The sequence below is a fragment of the Prinia subflava genome, chromosome 5 (assembly GCF_021018805.1).
Source record: "Prinia subflava isolate CZ2003 ecotype Zambia chromosome 5, Cam_Psub_1.2, whole genome shotgun sequence".
Taxonomy (NCBI): Eukaryota; Metazoa; Chordata; class Aves; order Passeriformes; family Cisticolidae; genus Prinia; species Prinia subflava.
The window spans coordinates 19,778,520-19,802,278 of NC_086251.1; the positions used below are offsets into that span (position 1 = coordinate 19,778,520).

The 23,759-nt window shown below is 39.9% G+C and overlaps 1 protein-coding gene across 11 annotated transcripts in view; it reads left to right on the plus strand.

The window, feature by feature from the left end:
* The window catches only part of CD44 (CD44 molecule (IN blood group)), a 47,799-nt gene that overhangs the window by 21,217 nt on the left and 2,823 nt on the right, over window positions 1-23,759 (plus strand). Inside the window, exons 3-12 of one of the 11 annotated variants that reach the window (XM_063398304.1) lie at window positions 327-463; window positions 1,833-1,904; window positions 2,541-2,783; window positions 3,655-3,750; window positions 15,100-15,261; window positions 16,431-16,589; window positions 17,832-18,065; window positions 18,929-19,114; window positions 22,060-22,182; window positions 23,427-23,505. In XM_063398304.1, coding sequence (XP_063254374.1) covers window positions 327-463; window positions 1,833-1,904; window positions 2,541-2,783; window positions 3,655-3,750; window positions 15,100-15,261; window positions 16,431-16,589; window positions 17,832-18,065; window positions 18,929-19,114; window positions 22,060-22,182; window positions 23,427-23,505 — 1,491 coding nt within the window. Of the gene's footprint in view, window positions 1-326; window positions 464-1,832; window positions 1,905-2,540; window positions 2,784-3,654; window positions 3,751-7,035; window positions 7,162-7,842; window positions 8,242-13,130; window positions 13,552-15,099; window positions 15,262-16,430; window positions 16,590-17,828; window positions 18,066-18,928; window positions 19,115-22,059; window positions 22,183-23,426; window positions 23,506-23,759 lie in introns of those variants that run through there. The other 10 variants (XM_063398305.1, XM_063398303.1, XM_063398308.1 and 7 more) reach the window with 10 other exon arrangements.

Consider the following 23,759-nt stretch of genomic DNA (forward strand, 5'->3'; position numbering starts at 1 on the left):
TCAAACTGAACAAAAAGTGCACTCACCTCCCTCACTTTCACTCCCTTGCTCTGGAACTGATCCCCCTAGCTAACTAATAAGATGCATATTTAATTTAAATAGTTTTAGATCTAGAAATCAAACACAAAACGATGTTGAGTGACATGAGATTGATGTAGCTGCATGTGAGAAAGGAACACTCAAATGAAAAAGGAACAAAAAAGCAACAAAACTATGAATAAATGCATGTACCTTTAAAAAGTAATGGCTTCTTTATAGCTTCTTAATGTTTGAAGTGATATCTGCTATAATAAGTTATATGGTTTATTTTCCTCTGTTTTTCACAGGTATGGTTTCGTGGTGGGGCATATTGTTATCCCACGGATCAATCCCTATCCTCTTTGTGCAGCAAATAACACTGGCATTTACAAACTCTCAGCAAATACAACTGCTCGGTATGATGCATACTGTTACAATGAGACAGGTAAGCAGAGGATCTTATGATGCATTTTAGAAACAGATTAACTAAAAACAACATGTGTGATCTATTTAAGGTAGTGGAATGATGGCTTATATAATAAACATAGCCTGGTTTTCAGCTGAGAAGAAATGCATTTTGTCAGCCTCTAGAAGTGTATCTGTCATGTCAGCAGTGACCATTTTGTTATCAGTGTTATGTGTTTTGAACAAAATGATTTTTCTGGCCTTGGGACAAACTTTGCAGCTTCAGAACAGTTCATTATAATGGCTTAGTGAAGTGAACCACTGCAGCAGTGAACCTGACAGACATAGCTGTTGTCAGCCGTGGCACTCAGCTCTTCTGCTCCTGCAGACATGAGCTTTACAGCCAAGAGGAGTCTTTTGTGTTTTGGAGTGGCTGCCACCTGCAGCAGCTCCAAGGCCTGTGCTGGTCATCCCAGGCCCATGGACACTGCTGCTGTTCTCCTGTTTGCAGATTCACTCAGTATCTGCTCAGGCAAATCTCCTTTTAGACATGAGGCAGCTGGGCAGCAATGTGCATCAGCAGCAGACTGCTTTCATCTAAGGTTTTGAACTTTTTCATAATTGGAGACACTATAGTAAATTATTAGGAAAGTGTACATAGATGACAGATGCTGAGCACACTATTTGAAAATAAAATCTAAACTAACTTCAAGGACCTTGAATTTCAGTAGATTGTGACATTCATAGCGGAAGCAGAGAGTTGAATGCAGTGATATTTTTTGATATTTGTTCTTGCGAGTGATATAATTAAAAATCTCTGCACTGGCCTAGTATCGTGTGAGTTGCCGTTGTCTGCCACTCACAGATGATTACTCACAGATGACCTCTATGGTGATGCCTGTCCCCTCCAGATCTTTATAACTCCTCCCAAATATTATTCCCCACCAGCAGTAAGAGCAGGTAGCTGGTTCCCCAGCCCCAAGGGGGTCTCTGCAGCCCACAGGAGCCCGCAGTGCTCACTGCAGCAGGGCACACGCGGCCTCTGCAGAGCCCTCCACGGAGGGGATGGAGCCTTGCCAGCTAAACAGGATTAGAGTTGCACTGCCACCTTGGCAGTGGGTCTGACTGCACTGAAACTGGGTCATAAGGCTGTTTTAACAGGCATTGATTGCAGTCAGTTTCTGGAATGGTTATGGAATTGGAGACTCTCATTGTTAGCTGACAGAACAATCTTGAAGTGCCCCACCTGGGAAGGTGGTACATCAGTGAATAACATTTGTTTGTAAATTCATTCTCAATCCTCATCTGAAGCTGATGTTTTACCATTATGTACAATTGATGTGGGTATAAATGTGATTTTTTAATCCATTATTTTCAAATTAATACTTTCTATTTTTCTTCTTTCACAGAAACAGAGGAAAAAACTTGTGAACCAGTTGTAAGAATAGATACTTCTTTACTCAGTAATCAGGATGAAATAGGTACTGTACTGATTAGAAAGACATGCACTTGCTCAATTTTTAGTAACTGATTGTCTTATTTTTACATAAGTAATCACCAATATTAAAAAAAGCCAAGCCAAACATAAGAAAAAGAAATTAAGAGATGTTCAATAGAAATTAAAGCAACTTGTCACTTGTCTTCCCCTAAATCCTGTGGAGTTTGGTCTGTATCAGGGTACAAAACACTTTTTATATAGGTAGTTGACATTTTTGGCATCTCAGAGCTGCTAACATCCCTTTGACATAAAGGAATTTGCTTGAGACTGAAGCCTTCCTACATCTGATTTGAGCTCTTTGTTAGAAAAGCTGCTGGAAGCTTTAAAAAGGCTCATAACAATTTATTTCTTCCAATTCTAAATTCTGATTGACTTTACAAATGCCAAGATCCTATGTTAAAATCAAGCAGTTTGATAAAAAGAAGTGATGCCAGTCAGGCCCTACAGATGCGACAAATATATAAATTAGCAAATATGTGCATTAGACATATTTTAGTGATGCATTATCTAGGTTAGATAGGAGGGCAAAAATGGGTGAACTGGTATTGATCCATAGGTGTTACTCTTTATTACAACTGTGCATCTCCTTGATATTGGCTGTTTAATTCTGTTCCCACAGTCATTGACAACGCCGATGGCTCCAGTTACAATGTGGACGGCACACGCCACACCAGTGGAGAGTCCTCAACCTCAGGGGTGGACGATGAAAACGTAGGGAGTGGATCAACTCATGAGACAACCCCCATGGATGCCTCCATCAGGAGATCCAGCCCCTCCTATTATGGAAGTCCTACTTCAGCCTCACAGCTGCCAGATCATACTTCTGGAGGAGGTGAAAAAGAAATTTCTGGAAAAAATTATGGTAAGACTGCAGGTTGACATTACTTTCGTGGGGCCCTGCCAAATACAAATGCCATATTATTTTCTGCTTATTTTATTTCGTTTTTTATGTTGCTTTTGTGGCTGAAATTATCAGAAGTCTGAAAGACTCGCTCCCATTGAACATTGGGGATACAGATGTAAGTCATCCTCTAAGTACAGTAAAGCTTACTGTGTGACTACAGGCTTTTTATCAAATCACCAGTAACTTACCATGAGGGATACCAGTATTTTGCATCACTGTCCTCAGCACATACTGAAATTACTTTAAAAAAGATAAGCAAGAGCATTAGGATTACAAAATTACTTTTCACAGGTGGTATACTCATGGCGTATTACGCTTGTTTAGACATGTAACTAGCACCATGAAAGGTAAATCCTAAGATTCTCTTGCTGAGGAACTAGGATCAGAAACATTCCCCACATTCCCCAAGGTGTGTGCTGTGTATTTCTGTTGGTTGCTGTTACAACTTTTACCAACTCTACTTGCATGCATAGTCTAGATTTTTGGACTAAACCTCAGGATATATCTCAGCAGAGGGGAATACGAATGACTTGACTCATTGCTCTAGGATCCCTGTCCCCATGGCCACAATGAGATCCTGTATCACATGGACAGAGGGTTGCCAGACTGTTCATTATCACTGTAATACATTCTCCTCTTCAAATTATCTGTTAGAGTGATATCCTTACTGTGTCAGTAAGGAAAGCTTATGTGGGGTCTGCATCTTTCTTCTCTCTTGGACCGATAAATGAAGGAATGAAGCTTGCAGGGTAGAATAGTTAGGATACTTGTGAGTACTGTACTGCAACTGACCTAATGAAATTGTAATGATTTATTCATCACCCCACAGACAATGAATTTTCATCTGTATCACCTGACATGTCTTTGGGGACAGTGGCTGGTGATTTCCATGAAGAGGATGGTGGACAGTATCCTGCAACTACCAGTAAGATTTATGCTTCATAATAACTACATTACCCATAGATCACATTAAAACTGCTTTCTTCTTCCAGAAGGGCATTCTGGTAAGTAGTGAAGTATACAACTCCTCAAAAATCGGAACGACATTGAAATACACTACCTTTCAGACTGGTTAAGTGGGAAATGAACTTCACTCTCTGAGACAAGGGGAGGAAAATCATTTACAGTATGTTTGCTTCAATGCTTGTACCTGAGCTCAGAAAGATTGCTGTTTTGGGTTTCCCATGGGTGTTTTATCACACCTGCTTAGTTATCACACCTGCTATGAAGCATCACAACTTAGTACAGCCTATTATCACTTGAAGTCAATTTATCTCTGAGGTAGAAAAGGATATTTTTGTAGATTTGTCATGCTATTCTAATATATTTATGATTGTGAATGTAGGTAATCCATGTCAATACCAGGGCCTTGGTAGCCAAGGCAGTGCTTTATATGGCAATTCCAACTGCCAAGCCATTTGTGCACTGCAAAAACTAATTTATCCTTGCTGTTGGCAATATGCATGAGAAAAAACTGGGGACAGTGGTGCCTCCACAGAGTTTGAAAAGCCAAAAAAATAGTAGCCATTTTCAATTCTTTGTCCTTAAATAGCTTTACTGAGTTGGAAAAACTGCTTGTGATGTTTTTATCAAGTATGTACTGCACAGCAGCTATAATAAATAAAAAGCTTTTGAAGTCCTCTTCCACATTTTAGAGTGGAAATAATGTACATATGTTCACACTAGTTCTTATGGTTAGAGTGATAAAGATCTTTGCCTCAGAAAATAAAGTAAACCTAAAGGGAGAACATTTTAATTATACAGAGGAAATCTACAGAGGCATGTTGTAGTAAAGATCAAACTGATAGAAATGAAAGTTTCTTCCCACTGTCTCTTTCCCATTTTTCCCCCCATCAGGGGAATCCGTGAGGAATTTGCTTGATTGTCTGTTGGTCGCTGATAGTTGGTCAAATGGTCTAAGTGACTTGGAGAAATGGTGCCCTCCTCACTGTGTTTAGAAATCACAGGATAGAGGAAGAATGACTGTATGCATTACACAGTTAGCAAAAGCTTTAAAGGCTAAAAGACATTAATTATTAAACCCAAGCATCTTTTCTTAGAAGATATGAAGGTTAGTAACACCTTGTAAGTATGTAGATGGACAGAGATATAGTAGGTTGATTTTACTCCAAATGTTGGAAAAAAAGTAGAGAATTTTCTGGTGCTTATTTCCAGTGAAAGCTTTTGTTACAAAATGTTGCCAAATGTAAGGGGTGGAGGGTGCAGAAAATCCCACCTGGTAATAGTTTGGTTGACTCTGATGGTGATTTTTTTTCCTTCCTGTAAGTTTGCTTTTGTGTGCACTTAGTGTTTCCTTGTATTGATGTTTCTGTACCCGCTGCAAAAACGTGCATTGTTTCTGTACAGGAACACTTTCTGTTTTCATTTTAATACTTGATTATCAAATATATTGGTCTTAAATATGTATGTCCCTTCCTGTTGCTTGCAGTTCTCTCTCATGGGTAAGACTGTTTTACAGAGGGAAAACTAGAGATATTTAAGATCTAAAAAGATCAAAGAAGCTATAGAGCAATGTGATAAAATGCATCAAATACCGACAAAAGTGTATCATAGAAGTGATAGCATTGGTATGTTTGTTTACAGGGTTAGGATTGATAAACTGGTTCTCTGGGAAAAAAAAAGATAATGAAAGTAATGCACCTGGGTTTTTCTGATAGCTTTGGCTGTTACCCAGCAATATCACTTTAATGCCCAAGTGTTTAACTCATTTAGTTTAATTTTACTGTATTATAAATGAATCAGTAACCGAGCACTCCTTTCAGAAAGAGGTAAAGTATAAGCTGTGCATCTCTCTGAGGAGTCATCAAATGTTCAGTAGCACAGGAGAAAGGGATATGGAGAGAAGTCCAAAAAAGAAAATAACCCAAGCCCCAATATCCTCTATTTAGCTTGTATAGCAGAACAGGCTCAGTGGAATATTCTGGCCACAATTTCATTTCCCAGAGAAAAGTTACACAGACAGGGAGGTAGAAAATCAAGAAACAAGTAAAGAAAAGTACTTGTATATCTTCAGATAGATGGCTCAAAATCTAATTCTGTAGTGTGTTGAAGTGAGAAACAAAATTGGTGGCTTTCCACCTGCACTACAATTCATCTGCAAAATAAAATTTTTTTTGAAAAAAATATCTAACTTAATCTATAGAATTCTTAGCTATGGTTTCAAACAAGCAATTGGCACATCTCCTTGTTCTTCATATGATACACATTCATTATTTCTCTGGATTTGGACATCACTGGTGGACTTCTCCACCAAGTTAATGCTCCGTATTAACACATCATTAGCACTTTACCACTGACTTTCTCTCCTTGCCAAAACAGGTTTTACTCTTTGTTATTAGCAAATTATGATTCATCCCTAGGTGTGCCATGAATCAGGTGTGGGACTGTTATTGATGAATGAGCTATTTACATGAACAGTAACTCCGACTGATCTTTTTTCATCCATATGTGATAGACAGATTTATGTCTATTTGCATGCCAATACCTATTTGGATGCACAGTGGATGAAAAAGCAGTAGATTCCTGTATTTTTTCTAAGCAGAAACATCTTTCTATTCAGAAATACCAGTCACAAAGCTGTAGAACTTTATATTTGATATGCTGTGTTCTGAGGAAATGTTGTGGATTGGTATTGAGATACAAGTAAAGCTACGCCTCTCTCCCTGTGGTGTACTGGAATGTGGTTATGGTGTAAAATTACCTGACAGCATCAGGTCAAGGGGAGTGCATGTGTCTTTTGAGAGGAATGGCCTCAGTTCTCAGCTCAGGTTCTCGGCAGCATTGGCTTTCTGGATACTTCTTTCATCTTTTGATTTTATGACACCTTGGTGGATGTTCCTCATTCTGGACTCTGTTTCAAAGACTATCTATTCTCTCCTGCTCTCAGAGCCTGTCAGGAGCTCATTAACCTTAGGGAATGTGCAGGGGTGAAAAGTCCCACAGGGCTTTTGGATGGCTGCTCTCAAGGGAGCGTGCTCTTTCCTGGGACTGACAAGGTGCTTGCATCTGGCTACGTGTTGGAGGAATGTAATGACACCGTGGGTTCATACATTCGCCCTGCTCTCACATCCATCTCTGGGCATGAGCATGCTCAAGGTGCTGGTGCTGGGGGACTTGACTTTGCTGGAGGAAAAGTTGCTTCTCAAGAAATAATCACAAGATCTTGGTTACATGAGCCATGTCCTAACAGCTCCAGGGCCTCGTCATGACAGCCTGGAGGAAACCACCAGCCCAGCTTGGTGGAATCCATTCTCAGATCCCTGGTGGTGGTTGAATCGTGGAGAGAAGACGCAAGAACCCACGCCAGCAACCAAGGGTAAAGAATGCCATGCTGAGAGGCTGCTTTGATTAGGGGCTGAATTACCAGAGAGCAGGGCAGCAAGGTGCACAACCTCTGAGTGGAATGGGAATTAAATGTCTGGCATTTATCAGTGCCATTCATTGCACCGTGCTTGAAGTAGGCAAAGCAAATTCCTGGGCTGTCTCTCACAGACTGTACACGTGGTAGCAATGGAGCAGCTGTCCACACTGTGCATGTGCCATGGAGGCATTCTGCCTGTCTGAGGGGGATGAGTATGGCTGTCATTATGTAAAGCATGTACCGGGTCTCTCTTTTTTCCTGTTTGGAAGCAGTTGAGGAGCAGGCTCTTCCAACGAGAAGTACTTGTAGGAGAGAGGAAGGACAGGTTTTCAAGCCTGTACACTGTGCTCTACCTGCTAGAAGAGGACAGGGCATGGTTGGTACTGTGAGTGTGCAAAGGGTCTCCAGTGTGTCCAAGAGCCCTGGTGGGGCAGGTGCAGCAGGGCCATGGCAGAGTGGAGAACCCCTTGTGAATGACAAGTCCAGGAGCAGCCACAGCCCCTGGGAAGCACGGGGATGTAAATTCTCCTCTGTGACTGTAAGGCTGCAAGTAGGGGAGGCAGGAAAGCTGAACTGCTGCCAGCAGAAGGCCTTGTGGCTGAAGGCTTCATGGCACATTTAACATCATCACAGCAGATGTGACCTCCAGTGGCAGTGATTCAGACGATGAAGACTCTTCTGAGGAAATGATGTATCCCACAGCATTTCCAGGCTGGGGCAGGAGTGTGGCCAAGGACGAGACTGCTCTGAGTACGAGTAAGGGACTTCTGTTGTCTTTGGATGGTTTCTTTCTTGATTTTCCTATCCTACCTATGTTCTTCCTGCTTAGCTGCTCATATATTGTTTGAAAATTGGATGATCTTTTCATCACCTCTTTTTCAAACATATCTCCCATGTCACAAAAAAGCCCTATTTAGTTCATGTGGGCTCCATACAGCTAAAAGCATCACCTTCTATTGATTCTTGAATTGTTTTCTTCATTCACTTTTGATTTGTGGACTTTCCTTGTGACTTCTTGGCACTCAGGGACTGATTTCTCTTTGGAGGGAATTTCCAACTTCCTACAAGTGGCACTATTATTTCTCTTTTCCTGCCAGCAACTAGTTGGCTTGCCTAGCATGGTGGATGAATAGGCTGTAGATTCCTGTAACTTTCCTAAGCCTTAGTCTCTCTCCATCTGTAAATGCTGGGTACAAATCTATGTATCCTGCTATTTGGTATTGTATGTTCTGAGATTAGGCTGTGCATTGGTAATGGGATAAAAGTAAAGCTGCTCCTCTCTCTCCATGCTGCACTCATGCCTACTCCAAAAGCTGTTTCTGGTGTGCATTTAGCTGACAGAATCAGGTCAAGGGGAGTGCATGTGTCTTTTGAGAGGAATGGCCTCAGTTCTCAGCTCAGGTTCTCGGCAGCATTGGCTTTATGGGATTGTCAGTAGAAGACCAGTTTGCTTCTCTGGGTGTGCTTATCTCTGGGTGTCCTTTTTTGCCTATCATGGATACTTCTTTCATCTTTTGATTTTATGACACCTTGGTGGATGTTCCTCATTCTGGACTCTGTTTCAAAGACTATCTACTCTCTCCTGCTCTCAGAGCCTGTCAGGAGCTCATTAACCTTAGGGAATGTGCAGAGGTGAAAAGTCCCACAGGGCTTTTGGATGGCTGCTCTCAAGGGAGCGTGCTCTTTCCTGGGACTGACAAGGTGCTTGCATCTGGCTACGTGTTGGAGGAATGTAATGACACTGTGGGTTCATACATTCGCCCTGCTCTCACATCCATCTCTGGGCATGAGCATGCTCAAGGTGCTGGTGCTGGGGGACTTGACTTTGCTGGAGGAAAATTGCTTCTCAAGAAATAATCACAAGATCTTGGTTACATGAGCCATGTCCTAACAGCTCCAGGGCCTCGTCATGACAGCCTGGAGGAAACCACCAGCCCAGCTTGGTGGAATCCATTCTCAGATCCCTGGTGGTGGTTGAATCGTGGAGAGAAGACGCAAGAACCCACGCCAGCAACCAAGGGTAAAGAATGCCATGCTGAGAGGCTGCTTTGATTAGGGGCTGAATTACCAGAGAGCAGGGCAGCAAGGTGCACAACCTCTGAGTGGAATGGGGATTAAATGTCTGGCATTTATCAGTGCCATTCATTGCGCCGTGCTTGAAGTAGGCAAAGCAAATTCCTGGGCTGTCTCTCACAGACTGTACACGTGGTAGCAATGGAGCAGCTGTCCACACTGTGCATGTGCCATGGAGGCATTCTGCCTGTCTGAGGGGGTTGAGTATGGCTATTAGGTAAGGCATGTACCTGGCACTGTGCTCTACCAGAAGACAGGGCATGGTTGGTACTGTGAGTGTGCAAAGGGTCTCCAGTGTGTCCAAGAGCCCTGGTGGGGCAGTTGCAGCAGGGCCATGGCAGAGTGGAGAACCCCTTGTGAGTGACAAGGCCGGGGGCAGCCACAGCCCCTGGGAAGCACGGGGATGTAAATTCTCCTCTGTGACTGTAAGGCTGCAAGTAGGGGAGGCAGGAAAGCTGAACTGCTGCCAGCAGAAGGCCTTGTGGCTCAAGGCTTCATGGCACATTTAACATCATCACAGCAGATGTGACCTCCAGTGGCAGTGATTCAGACGATGAAGACTCTTCTGAGGAGATGATGTATCCCACAGCGTTTCCAGGCTGGGGCAGGAGTGTGGCCAAGGACGAGACTGCTCTGAGTACGAGTAAGGGATTTCTGTTGTCTTTGGATGGTTTCTTTCCTGATTTTCCTATCCTACCTGATGTTCTTCCTCCTTAGCTGCTCATATATTGTTTGAAAATTGGATGATCTTCTCATCAGGTTTTCACTTCAGAAATACCACTCTCATGACTCAAAAATATCTTGGGTCCCTATCATTAAAATAATGTTTTCTTTCGCTACTTAAAATTAGCATCTCAGCTTCATGTTTGCATTTACTCATGATTTTCCAGACAAAAAAAATTATCTTTCATTCTAGTAATTTTTTTTAATGTTAAAATAATTCTTGTTTGTGCTATATATAACCTGCAGCTATTCAAAAATTCCTGTCTGTGGAAGATGCTCAGGCACAGTTTGGCAAGGCCAAACCCCAAGTCCCTTTTTCATTGGGAACTGTCAACAAAACAGTCTCATGCTTGCTACCTTCTTCTCACTTCCCATGAAGTCTTCTAACATAATTTCACTGGTTTTGTGACTTCAAATGTCTAGGCATCATCCAGTATTACAATTGAGATATTTTATTACACAGCCTTTTTTTCCTGATCTGAATATTCCCACAGTGATCATCTGAGAACTCTTTTTTAATTCTAAAACCATCCATAGATGAAATAATTTTGTCTGAAAATCAGAAATACACCACATATGAAGGTCAAAGCTAAATGCTGTGTTGTCACCGAAGTACACAAACTGTTACTTGGCTTTATGACCAGGGAATAGCCCCAGCTCTGGGGGCTTTTTTAGCATAGATGTTGCTGTTAATGACTATATTCTAATGCTCTTATTTGTACCCAGATATTAATCTCTTCTGTTTCTGTGATTTTATTTAAGTGAATCTTAATGTGTCTGTTGTCTGTGCTCTTATTTACTCAGCAGTCACTGTTCATAAGCCTTTTATTTTCTTGAAGATAGCACAGTATTTGTGTTTTTTCAGCAGTGGTTTCTGTTTTTAGTAGAAAATGCAAAATCAGGAATTCATCTTGCTTTGGGACTTTGTATTTTTCTTCCTATGCTTTGGATAGTTCTGGTGTTTATTTATCTTTGAGATAACTTGTCCCACAGGTGTACTGCATTCCATACCTTCCATGGCTAGTGGTGTCTGCATGATCCATGAGTGAAGTGTATTCAGTCTCTGGTCATAAACTCTTGCAGAAGTTCTGTTTTATCTTTTTAATTGTATTATAACTTTCTTGACTAATACTGGCTTCCTGGTGGTTGTCAAGGTGCTCTCTTTTTTTACTGACCATCGTTTTTTTGCTTGGTCATGGATATTCTAACATGGTTCTTCTTGAGTACTTCTTGAGTACTTAGCAAGCATGTTTTACATGTATTGAGGCATCTGCCATGTTCCTTAGGTGCACTATTATTCTTATATCATAAGTTTACATTTCTACAACTGCTTTAATGGTTTTGCATTGTTTCTACTGTACATTATTCTTCTGCTGCTTGTTTTTCCCATTTCTCTTGGGAAACTTTGCATCTGTCGAATGCAAAGAACGAATAGTTTGATGTGAAGGGATTTGATAAGAAGAGTAAAGAGACTCTAGCTAGACTATGCAAGAACTTCCATTTTCCATCACCTTTATGGCACACAGGGACAGTAGATTCAGAGCACAGTCAGCACTGAATCCTCCATTGTCCCAACAGCTGTGGACTCACAACATGAAACACTCCTGGAAATCAGCACACAAGACCATTGGAACCCCACCTTTGCAGATGAAGAGGAGCAGTATCCTAGCTCTCCTAGCAGGGGTAAAGCATTTCAGATAGTACTCAGATTTCTGATATAATTCAGTGAAATATGATACTTGGCATGCAGCTCTTTGTAATACCCATACTGTTAGCCTCAGTTCATTGCAATACCTTTGCATCATTTGTACTAGAGCTTTCAGAGATGGCATCTATAACATTCATCTGTCACTCCAAGTCTATCTTATGCATCTAAATTTTATTTCTTGACACTTTTCCTTGCATCTCTGGTATTTTAAAATTTGCACTGCCAGTAGTGTGCAATAAAACTGAGCAGACTGTAACTTTTGGTGACCCACCTTGGTGAGAAAAAATTTCCCTTTTTCCATATCAAAATTTCTGTTGTAAAAGCTGAAGACAAAAGACAAAAAGGGAGCTAGTGTTTCAAGCACATAAATTGTCCTACAAAGGATAATATACTACCTCCAGATGAATGTGAACATTTTGTTACCAGTGTTAATGCCAGTTGCCAACCAAGACACCAAAGCATTCAGTTCCAGAATCTTCTGTAGACAAAAGCTTACAGAGTGCATTTTCAATCAATATTTCTGTGTCTCTTTGGTTCTGAGATTGTTTTGAACAGCAGAAGTTTATATAATTATTGTTAGAACAGGTTCTGTAATCACACAGATATAGTTTTTGTGATAACTTTCTTCTAGTGGTGAAGTATTGTTAGATCAGTTGCATTCATATATTGATTAATATTACCTCTTTTTTTTGTAAGACAATATATATGTATTAGGTTTAATTTAAGAATAATGAGTTACATTTGCATGAGTGCTCTCTTTACAAATATTTCATTGCCTGAATGGGATGATAAATATTCCACCAGTTTTTCTCTTCTTGGGAAATAGCATAGTTTCTCTCTCTGGTGACTTATGACGTATGTAACACATCCAGCTCACTCTTTGCATGCTCTGATTAAGGACCTTAGCTTTACTTTTATATACCACTCATAGAAATGTTTGCTACTTAGGGCAAATATATTTCCAGCTGAGTTCTTATGCTCATCTTAGGCTTATTGATGTATCTTTTCCAAACCTTCCTTAGAACATCTCTTATGGTGGTGGTGCTTCAGCTGATTTCTGACTGCATCTTCTGCTGTATAAAGAATAGCAAGTCAAAGAGTAAGCAATTAATTAATTTTCTTGGTAAGAGCTTTAATTATTACTGAGTTCAAAATAAGTATGCTTATTTACTTATATGAACCTACTTATTTAATTCATCCAATCTCAGAAGAAATGACAATTTCCTTAGGGCCAGCTTTGGAATTGTGCAGTAGAGATAACTCAAAAGAGAAAGTTCATCAGTGTTTTACTTTAAAAACCCAGAATACACAAACTCAACAGTTAAGTTAATATTAATAAATATTAATAGAGATGCAATAGAGATGCAAGCAGTTGCTTCTATGAACTCTTCTGCTTCTTGGATATCTTTTACCTTCCACTGGTCATGGGGATCCTTTTTGGTGTACTTAAACCTTCTGCTGCTCCTGGGAATGCCTTTGTGTGATAAGGTGTCCAAAGGACTTTTGTTTTCTTTCATCTTTCATTTCACATGAAATGCAACAACAACAAGAAAAAGCCAAAATGCAAAAGCCAAACACCCTTGTTAAGTAGACAGTGATAATAAGGATAATATGATTGATGTGGAGTATTTTGATCATTATTGATTCAATCATCATCTTAGCAGCACTAGTTACAAGTGAAAATGAAAAGCATCAAGAACCAACCCAACATCCACTATTACACAGCATTCATTCTGGAGGGATCAGTCAAGAACAAAATCCTGCAAATACCACTGGCAGTATTGAACAACATGAATTTACTACTGCAGGGGAAAATTATTTTGGAAAGGAAACTTCTACAGGTAATATTACAGGTCACATTTTAGTAAATTTTCAGGGTTTTCTGAAGATATAGTTTTAGGATTTTTTTCTAAAATTTTTGCATTCTGAGGTTGGAACACAGGTTCTGTGAATAAACCTGAGCAATTTTGATGTTATATATAAATATATATTTTAAATTAGTCTGTTCTTCAGACTTGTTCCTGGATGTTTCTCTTCTATTTGTCTTTCATGTTAAGACTTTTAGTAGGTTAATTGTGTAACTGTCTCCTACGTTTTGTGTTGTGTGTTGTTGCACCAGCTTTCAACAAGCTATCTACCAGGGTTTTGTCTGTAGGAAGCAGAGAAGGTTTAAATGTAAAATAATAATGTGAGCTGCATTTTTCAATCCTTTGGGAACTGTGATCACTCCCCTGTTGCAAGCCATTATTGCACCTGGGATTTTTTTTCCAGTTATATCTAAGAGAAATTATCTAAAGTGTCTACTCATCCCACTTTTGAACTATGGCAAGATGATGCTGGTGATGAAGGGAAGAAAACAAAGCATAATGTAGAATAAGAGAGAAGAGTCTCTCTTTCATTGGCTGAATCAATTGAAAAACAAAAGATCAAATTGTACTATAAAGGTGGTAACTGAAAATTGATATAATTTAATTTCTGTTACTCTGAAAGTACCAAACTTACAAGTTAATGACACATGTGCTGTACTAACCACTGCCAACAGTGATTGCACCAGTCATCATCTGCTCTTGTGGATTATCAGACACAAGTCTCTGACAATCTGTTATGCTACACTGCTATAACAATATAGAATGGCCTAATTGCAATTGAAATTGTAATGCACTGTAGCAAATTTCTTGTTATTTTTTTCCCTTACTGGGTCGAAGGGGTTAAGAAGGTTTATGCTTTTTACAAGATTTGGGTTTTCTTTTGCTGTGATTTTCTAATAAAAACGAAAGGTTGGTTGTTATGGATAGTGTTTTTCGAAATAACTGCAATATCAAATATTCTCCAGCTGAATGCTGTCTTATTCATTGTTGAACCATTCACAAATCTGTAGCATGACCTAGCATTCCCCTTTGTCACACTTCCTTGTCTGTTTTCCTGGAGATGATGCAACTAATGAAACAGTGAAATTATGAGGGGAAAAAAATTGGATATAGTCAACACACTGAAGTTATGTGATTAAAATCTTACTGAGGGGTCATGTCTTTGCAGTTATTTATGTCTTTGATGTTTTTAATTCTGCATCAATGAATTTTGGCTTGATATTAAACAATAAAAAGTCAACAGCAAGACTCAGATAAGTACTTTTGAAAAACAGTAAGACACCTTGACTCTGAAAAGCATATGCTCAGTTTGAGGAAGGAGTTGGTCTTACTTATGATAGTAGGCAGCTTTTCTAAATGTAAACCGGGATGAGAAGCAAATCTACTTTACTCCTCTTTGCCATTAAATGTAGTAGACATAGAGCAAGGCCTGTCATAGAGACAAGAACTGAAGAGGAGAATAATGTGAGAAATGGATCATTATATACTGAGTTCATAATTGCTTCACCATCACCATGACAGCTGTGGTCCCCAGCCACGGGGCCCAACAGAACGACTCAGCAAAGGACCCGCTGGTGTACCCAGGCTGGGATGAGGGAGAGGATTATGCCACACAGCCTGCTGTGACTGATAGAGTTATTCCTTCCAGAGAGAACAATCATGAAAGAGAGTCTTCCACCACAGGTACTAGTAAGAATGTCTGTTATGTATGTTACATCACTTCTGTCTCTCAGATAGCCTCTCCTGGAAAGATATTACATGAACTTGTGGACAGGAGTAATTACTGATCTCTTAAAATAATGACAAGCTGTAGAGTGATTATATTCTCTGAGCTCTGTCTGAATGGCAGTGAAGCAGAAGATTTCAATTTTAGCTCCATATAAAACTTTTGTTCTTTACTAGCCAACACCACTTATATAGGCCTTTTCATTCCTTAGTGAAGCATGGCTGTGAAATTGCATCCAGCTCATTACATAAGCTATATTATTTGGTGCTGCCAGACTCTCTTGATGATAAAATCAAATCCGTACTTAAGTATATCTGTACCTCAAGAGGTTAATCCATTTAACTTGTGAATATTCACCTGGGAAAGAGTGTTCTTTTCACAGACTTTATTGAAATATTTATCCTCCAGAATGATGAGAGGCAGGAATCTATAAAAGTGGCACGACACAGCATCATGATGCATTCTCATATAATGCAGTATTCATAGCATCAAAATAATGTTCTAAAAACATGGTGTGATCTCTTCTTCTGGAGGTCTCCCCTCTCCACCTGCCACTGGAATTTGTATGTCACAAACATCTCTCTCCAATACACTGAGCTTAAATGTGGAGCTTAAGGGTCTCTCAGAACCAGTGACAGTGTGGAGGAAGAAGCAGAGGCCTTCATATCTTCTTGTCTGTCAGTATTGATACCTGTAATGTGAAACAAACACACCGACAGCAAGTGACAGTGAGTAACAGCAAGTGACAATGCCAAGGAAGCTGAGACTCCGTAGGCAGCCTGGGGTGCAGGTCAGAGATCCCTCTGACTGCTGCCTCTGTGTCTTTCCCTGTCTCCACTGCCCTCAGGGACACTTTTTAATTAAGTAAAAAATGAGATTATAAAAAAAAAAGATGAGGATAGCAAATGGGTATGTCTTACCAAAACTGTGAGAGAGCAGTGACAATGTACAGGACACAAGGTCTCACTTCTCTACCTTTTTTGTGGAAAGAAAAGGGTAGCAGTGATTTCAGAGGAACAGGAGACTTGGATGGGATGGTAATGGGAAGGCCACAGCAGCACATACATGGCATTCACAGCTATTAAATAATCTGTTTAAATCATCTGTTATTAAACCATCGTAACAGCTGTTGTCTCTCCTGATGATGCCCACCACAAAGAGCCAACTCAACCACTTCTGCCTTGGGATAATGAATCAGAAATGGGCACTGAAGACATCACAAATCCCACGGATGCCCCTGAGGATGAAGTCCTCCACTGGACCACGGCCACTGTGACCAAAGCTGGTAATGACTCTTCTCCAATGGGTACCAGTGAAAATAATGGATTGTACTCATTTCTCATGTCTGGTGTGAAATGAGACATTATTTCTTCTGAAACTGACTTCTTTCTCTGCCTTTCTCATCTTCAAAATATGCATCCTTGTGAAATTGCAGTGCAGATGTTTTTATGATTTTTTTGCATGTGAATATCCCAACAAGAATGGGATATCTTTTTAAAGATTTTTTTTTTCCTGGGTGCCCTGTTTCTTATGTCCCCTGACTTTGCTCAGGTGTATTTTTAACTGAGAAAGCAGTTACTTTTTGGAGGTGGTGGTAGTGTGTTTGTTTTTCATATCTGGTCATTCCTGGTCTTAATATTTCAACATATTCTCTAACTACTGTAAAATTTGAAATAATTTATTGAAGTTTGTTCATTTAGTATGTCAAGGTTCTAATCTAAATTCCCAAACTCTGCATGTTACCCATTTAAAATTATCCTCGTTCAAAATACTGCTTTTTAATTTAATACAACAAGATGGTTTTTTATCACACTGTAGTTGTTTGGAACTTCTTGCATCTTTTTTTCTGCATTTTCTAAAAAAGAAATTCTGAGGGAAAATTAGCAGTTATCCTTTTGCTTTTCTTCCTCAAAATCCATTTTATCTGGATTATGTAATCCTCAACATTTAGGACTTGACAGAGAGCTGTGAAAACTACAAGTTGTGTGGATCATAAATACAGTTTGTGGATTAAAATATAGTTGTGTTCTCTATCATCTGCTCATATTTTCTAAATATGAATGGGACCCTGTAAAGTTTCCCAGTTCACTATTTTCAAGCTTTATGAGGTTTGACAGGTCAGTTGCAAATATGAAAACCCAAGTATGATTTTGCAATCTGTTCAAATGTTTTAAATTAAATCATTCTAATCTAATTCCTATGTAACAACAGGAATTCTTATACTCATTCTGAAAATAATATTGCTGTTTTCTCACTTCTAAACAGTGTTCACTAGGTGTTTTCAAAACCTATATTTTAGGTTGCATTGTGAATGTTAGTGAAGGAGGAGACAACCCAAAAAGTGTGTGTCATATGCAGAGAATATTCTTTGTGCCTTCGTTTAGTTTTGTTTTGTTTTTTTTCTCACTGCATAGTCTACATAGGCTAACAAATAGAAAAGGTAGAGATTACTAAAAGGAAGAGGGAGTAATATGTAAGGTGCATTTTAAAAATGTTTTTGAAGTTAACTTAGCCGTCATCACAGCAGTCACAGCCACCACTGACATTCTGGCACCAGAAGATACAACCCAGGAACCATGGGCACCTCACCTTGTGGTAACAGCTGCTTCCTCTCCTGACGGTGCCCACCATGAAGAGCCAACTCACACACCTCTGCCTTGGGATGATGAACCAGGACAGGGCACTGGAGGCATCATGAATCCCACAGATATGACCAGAGATGAAGTCTTCCACAGGACCACAACCAGTGTGACCAAAACTGGTAATGACTCTCTTCTGATGGGTACCAGCAAGAATAATGGATCATACTCATTTCTCATGTTTGGTGTGAAATGAGACATTATCTCTGCTGAAGATGCCTCCTTTCACTATCTTTCTCATCCTGGGGATCTTCATTCTTGGTGTGGACTTGCACTGAAAAATCTGTCAGAGGATCTGTGAACAAGGCATAAGGGACTCCTTGTTGGTGCACTTGGTGGTTTCTGTCCTTTGCTGATGCAGCTTTTCGGGTGATCTCCTAAATGTTCTGTGAGACTTTGGTGATTCTGAATCCCCAGCCTCATCTCCCTTTCCTGTGCATCAGTGGGATCAGACTGGATGTGCTTTAGCACCATGACTGGTGTGGTGGAGGTGCTCTGGCAGCTTAATCAGATGACTCGGTCCTGTGACTCAGCAGCAGCACCATCACTGGGGAGTGGTGCCCCAGTGGTGAGGGCAGGGCATTCATAGAAGAATTACATCCCTTAAATTCTGCCATCAGCTTCCTATGTATCTTCCCTGGTGTATTGCCAGGCAAGACAGACAGAGGTGGGGCTGCTCACTCCTGAATTACAGGGTCAGTTTGTTGCTGCTGAAGTCTATTCTCCTAAAGGTCTCCCCTTTCCATCTGTCACTGGGATCTGTACATGTCACCAGCATCTTCCTCCAACCTGCTGATTGTAGATGTGGAGCTTAAGGGTTTCTCAGAAGCCAGTGACAGTGTGGAAGAAGGAGCGGCCTTCACGTCTTCTCCTTCTGTGCTTTGCATGAGGAAGGTGAAGGTGCTTTGTGGCTTGCTGTGGCCCAGGAAATGATGTGGGTGGTGGTTTTTGTGAGTGCTCCCTGATCATGGCACCGTCATGACAGTTGTCGAGACCGTGGACGATGCTGACCAAGAGAAAGCAACCAAGGAGCCACTGGCACCTGGCACTGCACCTGGAAGGGAAGGTGAACCAGCAAACACCACAGATGGTTCCCACATCCATGGGATACCTGGAGTTTTTTCAGACATTGACGACCGTTTTATTCCCTTGCAGACTCCTCTTACTACCAGTAAGAACAATGAATCATAACCGTTTTCATTTATCCATCCAGTTGTTATTGAGGACAATGGCTATTGTCCAGAAATGTGAACTAAGCATAATTGTAAATGGTTATCATATTGTGATTTCCTTTTTGGGTTTTGTTATTGGTTTTAACCTGCTGATAAGATGTCATTAATGGTACTCTTTCTGATAGAAGTATTAGCTAAAAGGCTGAAAACTGTTTTACAAATAAGCTTTTCTTATATTCTGTTATCAGCATGTGGTAACACAGCAATTGAAATGAAGAAGTGCAAACTTTCTGCTTGTGTCCATACATTTGTGATAGCATTTTGTCTTTCTCTTTTTGCTGGCCACAAATGAGAGCCACGTAACCCTTAACTATCTGTCACTTCCCCCCCATCTGTAATGCCTCTACATTAGCTGAATATGCACAGAAGAAAGGTAATGCCCTGTGACACCATTTTTTCCCTAGCTATATGTGTTGTTGGTGTCTTTCCAGTGATTAATTGTAGCTGTTACTGGGCTGTAAGTGACATTTCATTTGCGAACAGCCTTGTTTTTCAAAGAGTTTTTCTTCTGATCAAGTTAGTGCTGTTAACATGTGTGTGGTCATGTGCTAATAATACGGGAAATGAAGGGACTTTTCCTTATTCCCAAATGTAGTTTCCATACAAATAACCATTCTAGCAGTAAGGGGTTTTTTTCCCCAATTCAGCTAATCCAAACACTGTTTCCATGCACTTTCTTGGAAGTTAGTGAAACCATTCCAGAGTAGAATTTGGCCAATGCTCTATGAGCATGCATTGTACATAAACAAGATTATGTACCTACATTTTTACAGCATTATACAGAAAACACTTGAAAGCTAATTCCCTTAATAATTAGTTAATGTTAATTAATATACTGTGAGGTAGAACTAGGGCTAATTATTTTTCCATAGTTTTTTATAAACCAGTAAATTCAACTCTAACAAAATTGCCTGGTTATGGTCTTTTGACATAGACATAGCACTATAGATGCAAAATACGTATTTGACAGAATTTTATTTGACAGCTAAAGCTGTTTTTAATAATGTCTTCCTACTAAAACTAATTTCTTTCATTTCACAGGCTCTATTCACTTAATTAATCTAAGCTGCCTTCTTAATTTTATGTGCAGACATTACAAACTATGAAAAAATGTTTGCTACCTTTCTGTTTTGAGCAGATAAAACCTGTAAGAACTGGTTTGAATCCTTTTCAGTGGGAATATCTGCATTGAATCTTTGCATCACCCATACCCTGGCAAAAGGTTCAGAAGGCCATTTGCTCTAAACTCTTCCATTTTTCACTTACCTTCTCTTGGTGCTTTTTAAGGACACAGTGTACGGGAATTACTGAGGCACTACCATTGTCATCAAAATGCTTATTTATTGAAGTATTCATTCCTTTGTAATATTGCCCAATACAGGTGAAATGGAATGGAGAAGATTTATGTATGTATTCTTAAGGGCCTTCTCTGATCAAGTGAATGGTTTGATGTACTGTCCCACTTTTTTTCACTTGCTTTTTTTCTGCAGCAATGTTCAAGCTGTGGTCAGACATCACACTAAGTGTCCAAGTGTCCACAGAAAGTGAACAACTCAGTCCTCTGAAGGAACACAAATAGTAACTGTCCACAAAGAAAAAAAAATCTAGTATGTTACCAAAATGAAATGTAGAGAGTTTTGAGGATCCCTCCCTGCCACTTGCAAGCACCTCCCCAGAGCCAGAAGATCAGGGAACGTGGCTGACCCCTGCTTCTTCTCAATGCTCAGGGGAGCAGCAAATATAGCAGGTTTCTAAACACACAAATTTTAATAAATGTCTAAATGCCTTTCTAAGGGGTTTTGTGGGCAAAAAGCTCTGGCATTTTTCAAAGATGATACAAAGAACTTAAAAAAACATCTGCTGAGATGTAGTGTAGACAAGTTAGTATGTCCCTCTTGGTCAGCATTCTTTGGCAATAGATCAAGACTCTTCATTGTTGAATTTGTGCTCTGTCCCTTGTTGTGAGATAGCACCAAACAACACTCCAGTCAATGTTTCTTGTTAATAAAAATAATAAAAACATCTGGAAATTTCATGAACTGCTTGCTGGCTATACTTCACAGAGGGAATTAAACACGCTCCTCAGTTTTTGCATTTGCCAGCTGTTACTAGGAAATGAGATCAGGAATGCTGGACAGAAATTAGTTGTAACGTGTGTTAAAGAAAAATAACTTTACAGCTGATTAGAGTTAGTGTTTAATTTCTTAGAGTCTGGAAGAATTCAGAGATGTGGAGATCTGTAATATATTTTTTGTACTGATAATGAAACAGTAGTCCCAAATGAAATTACTGTATCTATAGTCTGCTGATAATTTTTGGCTTGGGATACCCTTATGGTAATAGCATGGGCCAGGAATTTAATAGCATAAAAGTTTAAGCAGTATGGCCAGCATAGAAAACATAAGAGAGTGATTTAAGGTCTAATACCATCTCGGAACCAAATTACACACCTTATTGAAAAGGACAAGAGAATCCACATCTAGGTTTGCAGAGAACACTTTTTTCTACCATTAATTTTTAGAGTCCTGCTCTATAGCTGTCAAAGTCACAAGCGTTCAGAGAAAAATTGTTCTATTTTATGACAGCATTAGAGTTTTAGGTGTTCAGTTTTATCCTGTGTCAGAATAGAACTGAAACATGGGAGAGAGACAAGAGGGGAAAGCCATGAGTTTTGCTTCTCAAAATACTAAAGCTAGCCATAGTTCAGATGAGTGTCATGCTCATAGTCTATGTGATAGTCTTCAGTGTAAACACTCATTAATTGCTTCAGCATGGACTTTTTAGAGTATGATTTTTACATTGTTAAAATCACAGTCTTTGCACGTTGCTGTCAGAAATTCATCATGCGTATTTGGCCTAATGGGTAGGGCTTTTTGTTCCTTAGGCTCTACCTCTAGTGTAGATGGTGACCAAGGACCACACAAGGGACATTATGAATCCACTGCTTCCCCTGGAGAGGCGACCACAACAACAATAACTTCACATCCAAGATCGGCCCCTGTACCAGGTGGGTTGTTGAAGTCAAATGTTTTAAAAATTCAAGTACAGATTTGTCTTCCTATGAACTGAAGTGAGAGATGAAAATGAAGGTCAAATACAGTTGTTCAGGCTTTGTTCTGAATCAGATAATATTCAGCATTTCACAAGCAGGCTGAAAAATGGAGCATATTGTAACTCATAATTTTTCAGCAATATTAAGATGAGAGAAACCACGCACTTGGTGAATGGGATTAAGATTCAATTAACTTTTACAAAATGAAATTAAATCAGGCAAAACTCAGTAAAATTGTATGCCTAGTATCACATCCATGAGAATGTTCAGCAAAAATAACAGCTGAGACAAGCTCTCCAGAATAGAGCTTGCAGACTAAAACAGAATAAAAAGAACCCAACACCATGATATAGCTGCAAAAGAATGCAAATATTCTGGAACTTATTAGTGGTAAAGTCATTTTTAAAACAGAGAAAGTAATTATTCCACTCTACTTAGGCCTAGCAAGTCCAGAGCTGAAACTTTGTGTTCAGTTCAAGGCATTGCATTAGTCACATGGGAAAAAAAAATGGAGAAGAGCACACAGAATAATTTGGAAAGATAAAAAAACCTTTTGAAGAACTCATTATTTGCAGGGAAAAGTGAAGGGAGATATAAGAAGAGCATGCTACAAAAAGAATGCTGATCAGTTTTTCAGTATGGAGCACTAATAATTAACTCATTAGAAGAAGTAATTTGTTTCAAATGAAATCTACAAGTCTTATGAAACAAGGGACAGTTGTTTCAAACAAAGAAGATACAGCACATAACTCTTGGGAGAGGACCCCCATCTGTAATGTTAGCAGAGCTATAATGGTAGTAGAGAGTAGGCTGCTGGGAAGGTTTTGAAACCTGCTTTACTAAAAATGTGCTAAAAGTCATCCTGTTAGTGTGCCTGGGATTGTAGGTGTATCATGCTAAGCTTTTCTTTTGCCACTGGACCAAATAAGTGAAACAGCTCCTCTTCACCTATGCCCACCAAAGTGCTCACAGTGATGGGGTATTTCATCTGAGCTGGCCTGTGTACAGCTTAATGATGAAAACGGGTTTGATTTGCACAGAAAGACTTTGTAAACGCAACAAACATTCATGGAAGCTAGGAGAAGACTGTGACAACATAAAGGAAGTAGAAGAGATTGTGTTTTTGCAGTTCTGTGAAATGGCAAACCACATGAGATCCATTCACGTGCTCCCTTCCCCTCCCTCATGTGTCCCCACAGACTGGCTGATCATCGTGGTGGCTCTCGTGGTGCTTGCGCTGATCCTCGCAGTGTGCATTGCTGTTAACAGCCGCAGAAGGTAAGGCCACACCTTTGCACATTTCCAAAACACACTGCCTGCCTTTTTTCCTCCTTGAGAGTCTCCAAAGCCTTGTCAAAGAACAGAGTGGCAAACCACAGGAAAGAGCATCCTCTGCAAGCTGTGTGCGGTGGAGTGTGGGGACCCAGGTCACCATGTCCTGCACAGGTCACACATCAGCCTTCACTCTCACCTGGAACCACTCACAGGAAGTCAGCAGCTGTATGAACCATTTGGTCTTGTAAATGGAAAAT